The sequence below is a fragment of the Quercus lobata genome, chromosome 8, assembly GCF_001633185.2.
Source record: "Quercus lobata isolate SW786 chromosome 8, ValleyOak3.0 Primary Assembly, whole genome shotgun sequence".
NCBI lineage: Eukaryota > Viridiplantae > Streptophyta > Magnoliopsida > Fagales > Fagaceae > Quercus > Quercus lobata.
In genome coordinates, this window is record NC_044911.1 from 4,872,335 (window position 1) to 4,890,508 (window position 18,174).

The 18,174-nt window shown below is 40.2% G+C and overlaps 1 protein-coding gene and 1 pseudogene across 2 annotated transcripts; both read right to left on the bottom strand.

Moving 5' to 3' along the window:
* LOC115955573 overlaps positions 1-12,617 on the bottom strand; it is a 39,601-nt pseudogene extending 26,984 nt beyond the window's left edge.
* A 911-nt stretch (positions 12,618-13,528) lies between these two features.
* On the bottom strand, positions 13,529-17,506 carry LOC115955575 (11-beta-hydroxysteroid dehydrogenase-like 4A). 2 transcript variants are annotated; one of them, XM_031073746.1, is made up of 6 exons: positions 17,122-17,506; positions 15,904-16,054; positions 15,539-15,624; positions 14,936-15,067; positions 14,730-14,858; positions 13,529-13,973 (listed from the first exon to the last, which is right to left on the bottom strand). In XM_031073746.1, exons 1-6 carry the CDS (start codon positions 17,302-17,304, stop codon positions 13,770-13,772), a joined length of 885 nt encoding a protein of 294 aa, XP_030929606.1. In that variant the 5' UTR covers positions 17,305-17,506; the 3' UTR covers positions 13,529-13,769. The 2 variants fall into 2 exon arrangements, with proteins under 2 accessions (XP_030929606.1, XP_030929605.1); XM_031073745.1 differs by having other exon boundaries at positions 15,862-16,054; positions 17,122-17,503.
* Positions 17,507-18,174: the final 668 nt, after the last annotated feature.

Consider the following 18,174-nt stretch of genomic DNA (forward strand, 5'->3'; position numbering starts at 1 on the left):
TCCGTACTTGGTTTCGCCCATAGGCTTGGTCCCTGCTGAGGACCATGCAAGACCTTGGTTCTGTCCAAGGACTTACGCGATTTTTTTTCCGTACTTGGTTTCCCCATAGGCTTGAGTCCGAGGACCATGCAAGACCTTGGTTCTGTCCAAGACTTACGCGATTTTTCTTTCCGTACTTGGTTTCCCCATAGGCTTGAGTCCGAGGACCATGCAAGACCTTGGTTCTGTCCAAGACTTACGCGATTTTTCTTTTCCGTACTTGGTTTCCCCATAGGCTTGAGTCCGAGGACCATGCAAGACCTTGGTTCTGTCCAAGACTTACGCGATTTTTCTTTCCGTACTTGGTTTCCCCATAGGCTTGAGTCCGAGGACCATGCAAGACCTTGGTTCTGTCCAAGACTTACGCGATTTTTCTTTTCCGTACTTGGTTTCCCCATAGGCTTGAGTCCGAGGACCATGCAAGACCTTGGTTCTGTCCAAGACTTACGCGATTTTTCTTTTCTGTATTTGGTTTCCCCATAGGCTTGAGTCCGAGGACCATGCAAGACCTTGGTTCTGTCCAAGACTTACGCGATTTTTCTTTTCCGTACTTGGTTTCCCCATAGGCTTGAGTCCGAGGACCATGCAAGACCTTGGTTCTGTCCAAGACTTACGCGACTTTTCTTTTCCGTACTTGGTTTCCCCATAGGCTTGAGTCCGAGGACCATGCAAGACCTTGGTTCTGTCCAAGACTTACGCGATTTTTCTTTTCCGTACTTGGTTTCCCATAGGCTTGAGTCCGAAGACCATGCAAGACCTTGGTTCTGTCCAAGACTTACGCGATTTTTCTTTTCCGTACTTGGTTTCCCCATAGGCTTGAGTTCGAGGACCATGCAAGACCTTGGTTCTGTCCAAGACTTACGCGATTTTTCTTTTCTGTACTTGGTTTCCCCATAGGCTTGGGTTCGAGGACCATGCAAGACCTTGGTTCTGTCCAAGACTTACGCGATTTTTCTTTTCTGTACTTGGTTTCCCCATAGGCTTGAGTCCGAGGACCATGCAAGACCTTAGTTCTGTCCAAGACTTACGCGATTTTTCTTTTCCGTACTTGGTTTTCCCATAGGCTTGAGTCCGAGGACCATGCAAGACCTTGGTTCTGTCCAAGACTTACGCGATTTTTCTTTTCCGTATTGGTTTCCAATAGGCTTGAGTCCGAGGACATGAAGACCTTGGTTTTGTCCAAACTTACGCGATTTTCTTTCTGTACTTGGTTTCCCCATAGGCTTGAGTCCGAGGACCATGCAAGACCTTGGTTCTGTCCAAGACTTACGCGATTTTTCTTTCCGTACTTGGTTTCCCCATAGGCTTGAGTCCGAGGACCATGCAAGACCTTGGTTCTGTCCAAGACTTACGCGATTTTTCTTTTCCGTACTTGGTTTCCCCATAGGCTTGAGTCCGAGGACCATGCAAGACCTTGGTTCTGTCCAAAACTTACGCGATTTTTCTTTTCCGTACTTGGTTTCCCCATAGGCTTGAGTCCGAGGACCATGCAAGACCTTGGTTCTGTCCAAGACTTACGCGATTTTTCTTTTCCGTACTTGGTTTCCCCATAGGCTTGAGTCCGAGGACCATGCAAGACCTTGGTTCTGTCCAAGACTTACGCGATTTTTCTTTTCCGTATTTGGTTTCCCCATAGGCTTGAGTCCGAGGACCATGCAAGACCTTGGTTCTGTCCAAGACTTACGCGATTTTTCTTTTCCGTACTTGGTTTCCCCATAGGCTTGAGTCCGAAGACCATGCAAGACCTTGGTTCTGTCCAAGACTTACCGCGACCATGCAAGACCTTGGTTCTGTCCAAGACTTACGCGATTTTTCTTTTCGTACTTGGTTTCCCCATAGGCTTGAGTCCGAGGACCATGCAAGACCTTGGTTCTGTCCAAGACTTACGCGATTTTTCTTTTCCGTACTTGGTTTCCCCATAGGCTTGAGTCCGAGGACCATGCAAGACCTTGGTTCTGTCCAAGACTTACGCGATTTTTCTTTTCCGTACTTGGTTTCCCCATAGGCTTGAGTCCGAGGACCATGCAAGACCTTGGTTCTGTCCAAGACTTACGCGATTTTTCTTTTCTGTATTTGGTTTCCCCATAGGCTTGAGTCCGAGGACCATGCAAGACCTTGGTTCTGTCCAAGACTTACGCGATTTTTCTTTTCCGTACTTGGTTTCCCTATAGGCTTGAGTCCGAAGACCATGCAAGACCTTGGTTCTGTCCAAGACTTACGCGATTTTTCTTTTCCGTACTTGGTTTCCCCATAGGCTTGAGTTCGAGGACCATGCAAGACCTTGGTTCTGTCCAAGACTTACTCGATTTTTCTTTTCTGTACTTGGTTTCCCCATAGGCTTGGGTTCGAGGACCATGCAAGACCTTGGTTCTGTCCAAGACTTACGCGATTTTTCTTTTCTGTACTTGGTTTCCCCATAGGCTTGAGTCCGAGGACCATGCAAGACCTTAGTTCTGTCCAAGACTTACGCGATTTTTCTTTTCCGTACTTGGTTTTCCCATAGGCTTGAGTCCGAGGACCATGCAAGACCTTGGTTCTGTCCAAGACTTACGCGATTTTTCTTTTCCGTACTTGGTTTCCCCATAGGCTTGAGTCCGAGGACCATGCAAGACCTTGGTTCTGTCCAAGACTTACGCGATTTTTCTTTTCCGTACTTGGTTTCCCCATAGGCTTGAGTCCGAGGACCATGCAAGACCTTGGTTCTGTCCAAGACTTACGCGATTTTTCTTTTCCGTACTTGGTTTCCCCATAGGCTTGAGTCCGAGGACCATGCAAGACCTTGGTTCTGTCCAAGACTTACGCGATTTTTCTTTTCCGTACTTGGTTTCCCCATAGGCTTGAGTCCGAGGACCATGCAAGACCTTGGTTCTGTCCAAGACTTACGCGATTTTTCTTTTCCGTACTTGGTTTCCCCATAGGCTTGAGTCCGAGGACCATGCAAGACCTTGGTTCTGTCCAAGACTTACGCGATTTTTCTTTTCCGTACTTGGTTTCCCCATAGGCTTGAGTCCGAGGACCATGCAAGACCTTGGTTCTGTCCAAGACTTACGCGATTTTTCTTTCCTGTACTTGGTTTCCCCATAGGCTTGAGTCCGAGGACCATGCAAGACCTTGGTTCTGTCCAAGACTTACGAGGTCTTTTTAAGTGTTAATTTCCCCTAAGTCTGTGGTCCAAGGAGCCATACAGGACTTAGGTTCTGTTTAAGATTCATAAGAATTGTCATGCAGATCAGCAAGAAGTGGATAGCCAATAAACAAAATGTGGGCGAAGCCATTTTCATTAATAATAATATCTTCTGAGGTTGTTTACATTCCATGGTCGAGGCACAGCTTTTTCATCCAAATCTTCTAGATAGTAGGCGCCTATTCCAGCTACGGATGTTATACGGTACGGTCCTTCTCAATTGGGCCCCAACTTGCCCTAAGAGGGGTTTTTTGCGCTGCCAAGGACCTTCCTCATCACGAGATCGCCAGGACCGAGGGGTCGTAGCTTGACATTGGCATCGTATCCCTGTCTCAGCTTTTGGTGATAATAGGCCATATGAATCGTTGCTTTTTCCCTTCTTTCCTCGGCTAAGTCTAGATTTCTTTCCAACAACTCATCGTTACCGTCCGGAGTAAACGAAGCAGATCTCAGCGTAGGAAAGTTGTTCTCAATTGGGAGTACAGCCTCTGCCCCATAAGTCAATGAAAAGGGGGTCTCACCGGTTGACCGCCGTGGCGTTGTCCGATAGGTCCATAGAACGTGCGGGAGCTCTTCTATCCATCTTCCCTTTGCCTCATCTAGCCTTTTCTTTAGTCCGTTCACTATGACCTTGTTCACGGCCTCCACCTGCCCATTTCCCTGGGGATATGCAGGGGTGGAATATCGGTTAATGATTCCAAGCTCGTGACAGTACTTTCTAAAGCTTTTACTGTCGAATTGAAGACCATTGTCGGAAATGAGTGTACGCGGGATTCCGAAGCGGGTGATAATGTTCTTCCAGATGAATTTCTGGGCATCCACGTCCCTAATGTTGGCCAAAGGCTCAGCCTCCACCCATTTAGTGAAGTAATCGGTCCCGACTATGATGTATCGCTTGTTCCCCGCGGCTTTAGGAAAAGGTCCGACAATATCGAGACCCCACTGCGCGAACGGCCACGGGCTAGAGAGGGGGTTGAGAACCCCTCCGGGTTGGTGAATATTCGGAGCAAATCTCTGGCACTGATCGCACTTCTTGGCGTACTCCTGGGCCTCCCTTTGCATGTTCGGCCACCAGTATCCTTGGGTGAGTGCCCTATGCGCCAGCGACCTTCCTCCGGTGTGACTTCCACAAGTTCCTTCATGCAACTCCTCAAGCAGAGACTCGGACTCTTCTGGATGTACACAGAGTAGGTACGGTCCAGAATAGGAGCGCCGATATAATTGGTGGTCCTCGGATAGCCAGAACCGAGGAGCATTCCTCCGTATCTTATCGGCTTCCAGCTTTTCTTCCGGCAAGACGTCACTCTGAAGGAAGTTCTTTATGGGATCCATCCAGCAGTGACTCTTTCTGATCTGATGGACTCTGGCCGGATTTCCGCTGATAGGGCTTGCCCGGGCTAAGTCTTCAACCAGGATCATTCGCGGCAGATTGTGTGCTGAGGACGTGGCGAGTGTGGCCAGCGAGTCTGCATGGGTGTTTACACTCCTGGAGATGTGCGTCAGATTGAAAGATTCAAAATTCGTCTGTAGCCGCTTGACTTGTCCCAGATACTCTTGCATCCTGGTATCTCGAGCTTCCAGCTCACCCATCACTTGTCCGACCACTAGTCTGGAGTCCGAGAATGCTTCTATTACTGTGCCGCCCAATCTGTGAACCATCATCATCCCTTGAAGTAAGGCTTCGTATTCGGCTTCATTGTTCGTGGCCGAGAACCCGAGCCTCAAAGATTTTTCAATAGCAGCACCGTCCGGGGATATTATAACTATCCCAACTCCTGACCCTCTTTGGTTAGCCGCCCCATCCACGTAGACCTTCCATGGCCTGGTCTCGACTGCTGAAATCACGCCAACCGACTTCTCATCCAATGCTTTCTTCTCAGTCATTGTTTCTAAAGAGGGCTCAGCAAACTCTGCCACCAAGTCCGCGAGGACCTGTCCCTTGACGGAGGATCTGGGCATATATTTGATGTCAAAGGCTCCCAGGAGCGCACTCCACATGGCGATCCTGCCTGTATAGTCAGCGCTGCGAAGAACTGCTCGAAGGGGAAGCTGAGTTAAAACGATGACCGTATGCGCCTGAAAGTAATGAGGGAGCTTACGGGTCGCATGCACTATCGCCAGAATTGCCTTTTCCAAAGGAAGGTACCGTACCTCGGCTTCGTGCAATGATTTGCTCACATAGTAAACCGGCCGCTGCACCCCATTGTCGTCCCGTATCAGCACCAAGCTCACAGCATGGGGAGCTACGGCAATATATGCAAACAGCACCTCATCTGCCTCAGGGCTGGACATGATGGGTGGTCGAGACAGGTAGTCCTTAAGCTGCTGGAAAGCCTGAGCGCAATCCTCCGACCATTCAAACCCTTTCCATTTGTTTATCAGGAGGTAAAAAGGCCGACATCGATCCGCCGATCGTGATATGAACCGGTTTAGTGCTGCAATCATGCCAGTGAGCTTCTGCACTTCCTTCGGATTCCGAGGAACCTGTAGGCTGTTAATGGCTTTGATCTGGTCGGGACTTACTTCTATTCCCCTGTGAGTGACCATGTACCCTAAGAATTTCCCAGACCCGACCCCAAATGAGCATTTGGAAGCATTCAGCCGCAACCGGTGCTTTCTTAAGATAGCGAAGATCGCTCCGAGGTCACTCACGTGCTCGGAAACCCTTTTGCTCTTCACAACCATGTCGTCTATATAAATCTCAATGATCTTGCCCAGCTGTGGCTCGAACATCCGAGTCATCATCCTTTGATATGTTGAGCCTGCGTTCTTCAGCCCAAACGGCATCACCTTATAATGATAGTTTCCGATGGGCGTCATGAAAGCCGTTTTTTCTTGGTCGTCAGGCGCAAGGGATATCTGATGATAGCCTTGAAAGGCGTCCAGGAAGCTCATTCGAGGGTGGCCCACGGTTGCATCCACCAATCGGTCGATTCGGGGTAGGGGGAATGGGTCTTTCGGGCATGCCTTGTTCAGGTCCGTGAAGTCCACACAGACCCTCCACTTCCCTGTCTTCTTTCTTACCACCACTGTGTTCGCCAACCATTCGGGGTAAAAGACCTCTTTGATAGCCCCTGCCCTTTTTGATTTCGCCACCTCGTCCCTTACGGCACTGGCGTGTTCCTTCGAAGGACGTCGAGGCGGCTGTTTCTTTGGAGTTGAAGAGGGGTTGACGTTCAGGTGGTGACAAATAAAGCTGGGATCAACTCCCGGGGCGTCGTAGGCGTCCCACGCGAACACGTCGACATTCTCTCTGAGAAATCCGACCAACTCCTCTTTTTCTTGGGAAGGTAATTCAGAGCCGACCTGAAAGAACTTCTTAGGGTCGTCATTGACAGCAATCCTATCCAGACCTTCGCACCTTATCTCCTCGGCCAGCCCCTCGCCTTGGCTCGCCGAGGGAGTTGGTTGCTATAAGCTCTCCGGGACCGAGGACTTGATTGGGGGCTGATGTAAAACGGCGGCCACCATACACTTCCTAGCCACGGCTTGATCTCCTCGGAGCTCTTCCACTTGTCCTCGGGAGGGGTATTTCACTTTTTGGTGAAGTGTGGAGGTCACGGCCTCCAGGGCATGGATCCACGGCCTTGCCATTATCGTAGTGTAAGGCGAATAAGCGTCAACCACAATAAAATTTACCTCCACTATCTCCGCCCCAGTCTGTACGGGCAGTCGGATCTGCCCTTTTGGCGTGACCATCCTTCCCTCAAAACTGAGAAGAGGGGAGTCATAAGCGGCCAAATCTTCTGGCTTCAGGTTCAGCCCCTTGTATAGGTCGGGGTACATTATCTCTACCGCGCTTCCCGAATCCACCATTACCCTCTTCACGTCGAAGCCCCCGATCCTCAGCGTGACCACCAAGGCATCATCGTGGGGTTGAATAGTTCCTCTCTTATCTTCGTCCGAGAAACCCAGTACCAGAGAGCTTCCCTTTCTTGACCTTTTGGGCTCTCCTTGCCTACCCTCAGGGGGGAACCGATCAACAACTAACACCCTGGGAGTGGGTGGCCCCGTCCTTCCTGGTGCAGCAAGGATGACATGTATCGTCCCGGTGGGGGGTCCCAAGGACACGTCCTTTCGGGGCTCTTGTGTTGTTTGGCCGGGATGGCCACTTGACGGGTGCAGTAGGTGACGTAGCTTTCCTTCTCGGACCAACTAATCTAGGTGATTCCATAGATTCCTGCAGTCCTCAGTAGTATGCCCATGATCCTGATGATAGTGGCAGTACAGGTTCCGGTTACGCCTGGAAGAGTCTCCGGCCATCTTTCCTGGCCACCTGAAGTAGGGCTCATTCCGTACTTTCTCCAACACTTGTTGTACTGGCTCCCTGAATATGGCGTTCACTACCTGCGGGTTGCTCTGGCCCGCCTGTCGCGAAAAATCTCTCCTCGGCTGACCAGGATGGTGCCGTTCCGACCTGAAGTCGTTTGCTTTGGGGGGGATAACTTTATCCTTACCCCTCCCTTGCAGTTGATCCTCCTCCACTCTTTTATACTTGTTAATCCTATCCCTCAGCTGATCGATGTTGGCAACCGGTTTACCAGTGAGGGATTTCCTCAAGCCATGGTCGGTGGGGAGCCCGCTCTTGAACGTGCTAATAGCGACCGCATCATGGTTGTCATCCAGGTCGTTGTACACCTCCCAGTATCTGTCCGAGTATGCTTTCAGAGTCTCTCCCTCGTGCATGGACAAGGACAGTAGCGAACCGAGGGGCCTGGGGACTCTGGTGCTGGTGATGAAGCGGGTGCAGAAATCCCGAGTGAGCTGCTTGTATGAGCTTACGGAATTTGCCTTTAGGCCATTGAACCACCTCATCGCCATTGATCCCAGGCTGGATGGGAAGATTTTACACATCAGGGCCTCATCTTTCGAGTAGATCGCCATCTTTTGGTTAAACTGGCTCACATGCTCTACCGGGTCCGTTCGACCGCTATAGATGGTGAATGTCGGCTGGTTGAACCGTCGAGGCAGCTTAGCCCCTTCAATTCTATACGTGAAGGGGGATCTTAAGACCTGGTCCAACGCCTTCTTCATGGCATCGTTTCCCGAGCCCCTGCTGGATGTGCTCTCATACTTCCGCACGTGGCGCGGTTCCTTTACGTAGGAAAAGGTTTCACTTGGGGGGGTCCTTGACCTCCGTCGGTAGCTCACATCCTCCGCATTAGAGGACCCGTCTGAGTCTGAAGGAGATCGTTTTCGCTGGGTTCGTCGCAACTTTCTCTTCAGATCATCTATCTCTCTCTGCATGTCCTGGTGACTCTTTCGCCTCTGGGAAGCGTGGCTTCCTATCTGAGTGTGACTCTGGCTTGTCCGGATAGTTTGCACACTTCCCTCACGATCTCCCCTGTGGCCTGGGTTGACGGGGTTATTCTGCCTCGGGGACTCGACGGGTTGTGTCCGTTGGGAGTCGGCCTGGTGAGGATTCCCCTGGTGCGGATTTAGTTCTGCCATGCTTGACCGTTGCGCCTGCTGATGCCCTAGTTCTTCCCACAGACGGCGCCAATTGTGGTTGCACGATTTTCTTGGCCCAAATTCTAATGATCAGGCTTTGACCCAAGACGCAACCCACAATGAATGTTCGTAGAGAATGGGTGAAAGAACTTGGCTTCAGTGAGCCTGTTCGGTCGAATGCATGGATAAGGTGGTTGCAGAAGATAAAAGACACGGGGAAGATTTCTCAAGTCTCCTTATATTCCTTTTCTCTTTAGGTCTTCATACAGTTTTTTCCGTCCCCTTCTTTGGGGGACTGTATTACATTATATAGCTCTCCTTCTTTCATCTAAACCTTACACCTGTTGATCATCTAAGCATCCACTTGAGCGCCTGTCCCATCAGCCGCCCTCACCACTCCCTTTGTGAGTTGCAGAGGCCAAGGCGGTACTATTCAGGGGTCTTTTCCTCATTAATGCGGCCAAGAGGTTGGTTGGGGCGCAATTAATGTGGTGGTAGCTTTTCGAGGGATATTTTAGATTTTATTCATTTTATATGTCTGGAGGGTGAACTGAATTGGTTGGGGATGGCTCTTGGTCTGGGCTTCGTGGTATCCGAGGAGGAGTTTCTCCTCGGATAGGCTTCTTGGGCGTTGCTGGGATTGAGTAACGCTTCATGTGTGGCCTCTCCTCGGAAAGGAAGCTCCTCGGATGGGCCTGGATTTGGAGTGGCCCATTATTTTTGGGCCGGGCCCCACATAAATATATAAAGGTCCGAAAACCAAATTACATATCACACAATTTTCTTCATTGATAATTAAGTTGCACATTCACTCAGTAGGTCTTGAAGTCATGATATCAACCTCTACATTACTTTTACAAGGGAAGGATGAGTTGAAACTCATGGTGAAAGCATAAAATAAAAAGCAAAACACTTACATTGTCCAAAGTGGCTAATTGCTTCATCAACAAATCTCTTACATTCTTCAAATTTGGAAACATCGGCGCATGACACAATTACCTCTAGTGATCCTAGCTTGCGGGCTTTATTTGCGACTACTAGAAGATGGTCCTCTCTTCTTGCAACAAGGGCTAAACGAGCACCTCTCTTTGCGAACTCGTAAGCAGCATGCTTCAAACTTACAAAGTCAATATGCAAAGGCTAGAGCCATCACTAGGCTGGAGTGCATGGGAGAATGGGAGGCCTCTATTCATGAAGTATATATCTATTTAGTAGTATTTCTAAACTAGTTCAAAAAAAAGAAAAAAAAGAAAATATGTTGAATATACCCTTACGCTTCACATGGCAAAAAAAAAAAGTTTAAGAATCCATTTCCTTAATAATTATAATAATAATAATAGGTAAAGTTTAGAGAAAATTCAATTAGATTTCAAATTGGAATTAAATTAGAGTATAATTTTATGTCCTGTATTCCATCTAATCTAAGTTTTTAAATTTTTGTGCCAAATGAGTTAATTCAATATAGAAATTAGATTTCAATTAGAGTTTAATTTTATGCCATGTGTCGCATTTAATCTAAATTTTTTAATTTTTGTTTTAAATGAGTTAATTTAGTGTAAAAAACAAGAAGTACAGTATAAGTAAACCATAAAAAATATAATTTTTGAATGATTTTATATTTATGAGCCTTTTTTTTTTTTGTATAACTAAAAACAATTCAAATATATATTAATAGTTAAAGTTAAGAGAAAATTCAATTAAATTCTAAACTAGGGTCTAATTTTGCGCCACGTGTCTCATCTAATTTTTAAATTTGTGTATCAAGTAAATTATTAGGTGCAAAAATTAAAGATTCTAAATTCAATTAGATTCTAAATTGAATTTTAATTGGAGTTCAATTTTGCGCATGTGTTCCATCTAATTTTTTGATTTTTGTGGCAAGTAAATTATTGAATGCAAAAACAGAAGAGTCTAGATTTAATTAGATTCCAAATTATATATATGTAATTGTGATTGTTTTTAAATGTATCCGTGCTTATGCACAGAGTTACACACTAGTATATAGTGAAAAAGTGAAGAATTAATATAATATATACTCCTCAATTGGAGTCTTCTCAAGATATTATCTCGTGGAAGTGTGGGGAGCGCTTAAATTTATAAACAGATAAGTTGTATTGATTATAATGAAACTTTTTTTTTTCTCGTTTTGCTGAGTTAAATGAATGACATTGATAAGTAAATGTGGTTTAGTAGTACTGTTGGTTCTACATAACTCGTAGAAGTGTGTGTGATGTGCTAAAATTATTTATAAATTGAAAAGTTGTATTGATTATATATATATATATATATATATATGGACAAAACTTAAGTACAGTACTTTAGGTACTATTCCTTTGTTTCCCTTTTAAGATTCAATCATATGACTATTTAACTAAAAAATAAACTTCCATCCCATATGAAAAAATCTACATGACGGAATCTTAAATGAATGATATTGATAAGTAAATGTGGTTTAGTAGTATTGTTGGTTCTACATAGCTCGTAGAAGTGTGCATGATGTGCTAAAATTATTTATAAATTGAAAAGTTGTATTGATTATATATATATATATATATATATATATGGACGAAACTTAAATACAGTACCTTAGGTATTGTTCCTTAGTTCCCCTTTTAAAATTCAACCATATGACTATTTAACTAAAAAATAAACTTCCATCCTATATGAAAAAATCTACATGACAGAATCTTAAGTGGGGAACTTAAGAAACAATATTGTACCTAAGTCGTGCCCTATATATATATATATGTTAAAGTTACATTAAGCAATGTTACACTACTCAATATTTTTTAATTAGATGCGAATTTTGACAAATCCATCGTTAGATTACATTATCTTCGTATATTCTCTATATTTGCAAAATTTCAAGATAATCAAAGATTAATATTTATTTCATTAATCAATTGTTTAAATTCAAATTTTTGTAATTTAAAATAATACATAAAAGACGAGTTTATGGATTGAATTGTAAATAACATCTAATTGACATGAAAATTGGCTTGAATGTTAAAAACATATAGATCTAACAGTGAGAATTTCAAAATATGAATTATATGACAAGTTATTGGACGATGTAATATTACTTAAAGTTATACCAGGGGTAACTTGAATTCAATTTATATATATATATATATATATATATAAAACTTTCTTTTGTTCTGCTTAGTTGAATGAACGACAAAGATATGTAAATGTGGTTTATTGTTGGTTCTACGTCCACTAAAAGAAGGAATTCTCAGTAACTTATACACTTGTAAGCTCGACTCTACACTCATTACTTAGCAAAGTGGAACTTAACCCACAGGATTGAATACCAGAATATGTCCTTCCCGGTATGCTTAGTCTCACATTGCTAAGAAGTGAAAAGGAACTTCTTATTTTGCAAATAAACTAAGTTGTTTACAAAATAATTTACATTTCTCATGCAAAAAAATTTGTTTGTTTCATTAATTTAGAAATGAGTCAATTTCAACTCTTAAGTTTAAGGTCAATTATTAAATAAGTTGAGCTTAAACATAATAATGTTCTCGTGAGTTTGTTCAGTCACAAGCTTGTTTAATCGAGTCTTATAGTTGTGACTCACTGTCTATATAATACTAAACATAATATTTTTAACTTTTATACATATCAATATATAATATCTCTAAGTTGGGGAATGAATTTGATAAAAAAGGAGGGATTAAATAAGCTTCCTCCGCCACTGTTTATATATATATATACATACATGTATATATATATATATATATATTAATATAAATACCTCGCCAATTCCTGAAGATGCTCCCGTAATCAGTATGACTTTGTCAGCCACGTTTTCAAAGTATATGGATCTTTTTAAGGACCAAAGAAACTTGAGAAAAAGAAATGGAGGCGTGAAGAGAAATAAGACGGTGAGAGTTAAAGGAAGGAGTACAATGTTCAATAAATTGTGAAGCAAATCCATAGCTTTGCTACAATGAACAGAGAGAGAGCTTCAACCTAATATTTATTTCATTGGTGGGCAATATTAAAGTGCCGTTTTGGAATTCAATGATGAAATAGAATTTGAGGCCTACTTTGTCAAATCTAGCACCTATACGTACAATTAATGTTTTGACAGCTTTTTTCATTTCCCATAAAAGTGGTGTCAAAACTTTCATAAAATGAATTTTTAACTAATGCCGTACGGCACTCGTTAAGTATATGACCCATACATATTTTTTCTGCTAGATTCCTGAGTAGATTTTTTTAGGCTAAAATACAATTCAAGTCACTAAGCACTGCCACGTTACTTAAAAAATGTCACTTCATTGTTTCATTAGCCACGTAAGCAAAAATTCTAATAAAAATTAACATAATGACCAATATTACTTATTTTTTAAATTTTAGGGACCAATGGTGCTCATTTGAAATTTCAAGAACCAAAAACACTTACTACATAAATCTCAAGAACCAATAATGTATTTTAGCAGACTTCAAGCAAACTTCAAGACGCCCTAAAACTTTCCAATATGGATACATTTGTTCATGGTTTGCCAACCTAATACTATGGACTCAACTTACTTGATTAACTTATTTCTTTTCCATATATAATAAAAACTAGTACACTACAACTAAAATTTATTACCTGTTCACAAATATATGCTATAATAATGATAATAAAAAGTTATTGCATAAATTACATTATTATTATTTTTTTGAGAAAGTTATTTTAGTTAATAAGATAGAATAATTTCCGTTTATGAACTTATAAATTATATATAATTTTACTACAAATCAGACTATTTATATTATCATTAAGTTAAAAATAATGATTTAATGTCTTATGACTTTAATTACAAACTTACATTAAATAAAAAAAATTACAAACCTACATAATCTAATATCAAATTTATATAAGTATATTTTTATACAACTATACATGTAAACATATAATGTCATATATACTTAACTCAAACTTTCATAATCATGAACTTGTTCAAGAATATTTTATTTGAGCTTGGCTTATTCATAGTTGAGGGTAAAATAAGCTTGAGCTTGGCTTTTTTGTTAAATAAATGAACATATTTGAGTTTTTTTCTCACATCAAGCTCAAATTGTCTGTTCATTTACAGCATTAGTCCTTCTTTGAAGTCCAAGGCCAACTAACAAAAAGTGAGTGGAAACACCATTCAAATACTTCAGGACACAAGGTTTTGACCCAAAATCCCGCCTTCATCCAAGATGGCTCAGTCAAATACATGTCTCCACTGCAAATGCTGTCCAAAATTGCCTTGGCACACCCTTCTGTTGTCTCAATTGGGATCCAGTTAGCTTCAACCTAACCAGAAATCACATTAAGAAAATGAAAAATATACCTCTTCGTTTTGAGAGAATAAGAATTGAATTGCAGATAATGGCTAAGTTGGCAATAGAAATCACACATAGTAGAGGCCATTACCAATTTTATGCTGAACAGGGTACAAAATGGTTAGCATAGTTATTGTTAGGCCTAGGTACTCATATTGTCAGATAACCATCCGGTCGGACTCCAAACAACTATCAAGTCTTAAGTTCAAAAATTTGAGGTTGACTATAGATTCTCCACAGATCAATTATGGTCAAAATTGAACAATGTAATTTGTGTTATGAAATAGGTATATTTGCAAAACAAAATCAAGTTCACCAACAATCCCTTGATGAATTGGCATATGTTAATGATATAAGCACAAGATTTTCTTGCACATCCACATGGGGGCTGGAAATATTAAAAAAAAAAAAAATTAATACAAGCTTTGGTTTGATTGATACTTTTATCTATAAAGAAGAGCTCATTTTTGTCAAACACGGGTGAAAAATAGAAATTAGGCATCATTATATTTTGATGTTCTTCCAAAAGCTTCCCCCTCTCCTCCATGAACTCTAGCCATATACCAATAGCTGATGCTTTTTGGAAAGAGCTAATTTTCAAAGATCTTAGAAACCTCTTGGTATGGGTAAAACACCTCAATGTCTATAACATAAATGCAACAAAAAATGGTAGGGTAAACAATTAGCTATGTTAGATAATTAACAACATACTTTTTCTAAAGCCTACCTCTGAAAATAATTCGCCTTGTGTCATTTCTGACCCTACAATTCCAGGAGTTACAATTGTAATTCCAATATCCCGTCCAAATTCAGTTCTCAATGTCTCAAAAAAGGATATCAGGGCTGCCTTGCTTGCCTGAAGCCATCACAGATTTCACAAGCAATTAGTGAGAAGGAAAATATGGGAGTAACACAAATTACGAGGTTTCTTACGTTGTAGAAGCTCAATCTTGGAGTACCTAACCATGCTGCAGTTGAAGCAATTACAACAATCTTCCCTTTGCTTTTTCTTAAGTGTGGTATTGCATAATGGATGCTATACACTGAACCCCAGAAATTTATGTCCTAAAAAACATAAGTTTAGAGTCAGTTAGGGCGAGTATGCAACCTAAAACTCAGACAAAGTATAGTTTAAAAATTTGAATTCTAAGGTTTGCAATTTTGTTGCAAAGATTTTGTGTATTTGGGTGTGAACAGCTTGAAGGATTTGAATTGAACCACAATACCTATTTCACTTTGACAAACATGTAAATATTGGAATATGATTCTCTAAATTTTGCTTAAAATATGGAGAAAGTTTATTTCACTATCAAGGCTTTTTGTTTTTTAGATCTAAAGGTCAATTGCAAAGATTCCTAATACAATTAACAGTAAGCCTAGAAATGCATTAATTTTCAATATTTTGGTGTTTCTGTATGGTTAACAATTGACATTATCTAAAACACAATAGCTATCACTATTCATTCTTAAATTCTAATAACAATCGCTGTTAAGAAAGTAGGATAGAGATTCAATCACGCATGCTAGTTTTATTACCATAATTGAAGCAATATCAGAGAATTGGGTGAACTCTTCAAACAAGCGTACTTGTATTACCCCAGCATTGTTCACCAAATGATCCACTGTTCCAAAAACCACACCAACCATAACACATGAGTTACAATTTTTATTTATTTTTTCACAAAAAGCTATGGAAAATGAAAACATATCGTACAATATTATTTATTGATAAGTTAATTATATACACATGCACTCAATAGGTCTTGAATTCACGATATAATCATTTACCTTACTTTTACAAGGGAAAGAATGTGTCATTTGAGTTAAGACATTGTGAAAACAAAAAATAAGACACTTACATCGTCCAAAATAGTTCACTATCTCTTCAACAAATTGCTTACATTCTTCAACCTTGGAAACATTTGCACGAACCACAACAACCTCTGGTGACCCTAGCTTACGGGCTCTATCTGCCACTGCTTGAAGACGATCTTCTCTTCTAGCAACAAGGGCTAAACGAGCTCCTCTCTTTGCATACTCATAAGCAATATACTTCAAACCCACAAAATTAATGTTGCATTACTATCAATCTATATATTAAACAAAGGCACAACTAGAAAATATTCACTAGGGCCAAGTCTATGTAGTGGTACGAGAAATGTTTGTATTAATTATTTGTAAAACCATTCATAGTCAAGTGACAAGACACTAGAAGTGTGTTAAATTAATAAATTGATGTTTTTTATTTATTTATTTATTTTTTATTTTTAAACAAGGATATCTAGACCTTTTTGAGTATCTGACTATTCCTTCGGCTGTATGCAATCTCCTCGTCCCACACACATTAGTTTATTATAGGGAGGAATCCCTTAAGGATGGTGCCAAGATGCTGACAAGAGGTTTCAAATCCAAAATCTCATAAGGTCTTAGAAACCACTAATTATAATGAAATATAATGTTTATTAGAACTTTTATTTTTTGTTCTACGTATTTGAATGGATGACATAGATAAGCGGATGTGGATTATTAATGTTAAAAGGTAAAAATATAGTAAAAGAGTTTGAAAAGTAAAAAAAGAAAAAGAAATTATAAGCTTAAAATTTTCACATGATATTGTGATTGAAGTAACTTCACTCTTACATGATTCCACCATTGAGTCATTGACATCGCTTTATTTTGTTAGTACTAATCAATGTTAAATTAAGTAACGATTCTCCCAAAAGCTTAAATTATTGGGATATGATAAATTTAATTATTTAACCACAAATTCCATCACTTCCTCTCACTTGTGGAACTAAACTACCTTATAATGTATGTGCGATGTATGACTTAATTGAAAATTATATATAAATAAATTAAAATTATATTAATAATTAGTGAATCATATAATAAAAAAACACATTAATTTTGTGAAGTATAGTAGGTAAATTTATTGAGCTACTTCATCCAAGCAAGGTATGTAATGTGTAAATTTTTATCATATCAAAATGTAAAATTATGATATATAACAAAAATAATTAAACTAAATATTAATTTACTTTAAATTGCTAGAAAAATTTTATTTGAAATAGAATTTAGTAAATTATTGGTATGACTAATTATACATATAAAATAATTACCTCGCCAATTCCTGAAGAAGCTCCAGTAATGAGTATGACTTTACCAGCCAAATGTTCTCTATATATGGATCTTTTTAAGGACCAAAGAAACTTGAGAAAAAGAAATGGTAGCAGGAAGAGAAGTAATACGGTGAGAGTTATAGGAAGGAGTACAATATTCAAGAATTTGTGAAGCAAATCCATAGCTTTGCTTCAATGAACAGAGAGAAAGAGAGAGATATTAAAAACTCCGAGGAACTGGGTACCTAACAAAACAAAGGGGATTCAACTGGATAACGGTCATTATCATTTGGATAAGATTTTGGTATTTCTAGCTTTTACAACTTTGGAAATGATCACTAATTTTTCAATTCAGGGAAGAGGTGGCTTTACGTTACTTTGGGATCTCACATGAAGGACTAGAGATAAGGTACATGTAAATGTGATGTGAGAGTGATGTTGTATATGTGAAGATGTGGCTTCAATTAAACCATTAACTCGGTCAGCTTGAGCCTAATATTTGTTTTTGGCTGGAAATATTCAAGTAGGGACAAAGTTTGTTTTTAAATTGATTTGGACTTTCAAGGAATTTTTTTTTTTTTTTTTAACAATTTATAAGTCCACCCATATGTATTATTTAAATAAGTAACATGATTAATTAAAAAAATTATGTAACTAAAAGCAATGTTGACCTAGTTACTAGTTGAGTTAGGCAATTGCCTAAGAATCCAAGTAGAATTAGACCCCCAAATATTAAACAATAAGTATATCTCTTTATATGTGAGTATTAATAAAGACTCAAATATTAGCCAACAAGTAAAAGTTATTATCAAAGAAAAAGAAAAGAGATGTTAAAGATATTACAAATTTTGATATGTCACCATTCATAAAAAAGTAATTTTGACATTCATTTATTATATGATTGAAATGTCACCAATCATATTAATTTGTGACATTAGTTTTGTAAGCATTTTGTAGTAAAAATTGTAGTAAATTAACATTTTCAAAAAAAAAAAAAAAAATGATAAAAAATATTTTCGTTGGATGTGCTACCATCTGTTTGTTTTCTCCATG

Bases quoted from the DNA above. Each gene is read 5' to 3' on its own strand.
- LOC115955575 (XM_031073745.1), bottom strand. From the start codon at position 17,304: ATGGATTTGCTTCACAAATTCTTGAATATTGTACTCCTTCCTATAACT. The intron at 15,068-15,538 runs GTAATAAAACTA...TATGTTTTTTAG, and splicing joins CTGATATTGCTTCAATTATG to GACATAAATTTCTGGGGTTC. The intron at 13,974-14,729 runs GTAGGCTTTAGA...ATTTCTGGTTAG, and splicing joins AAGGCGAATTATTTTCAGAG to GTTGAAGCTAACTGGATCCC.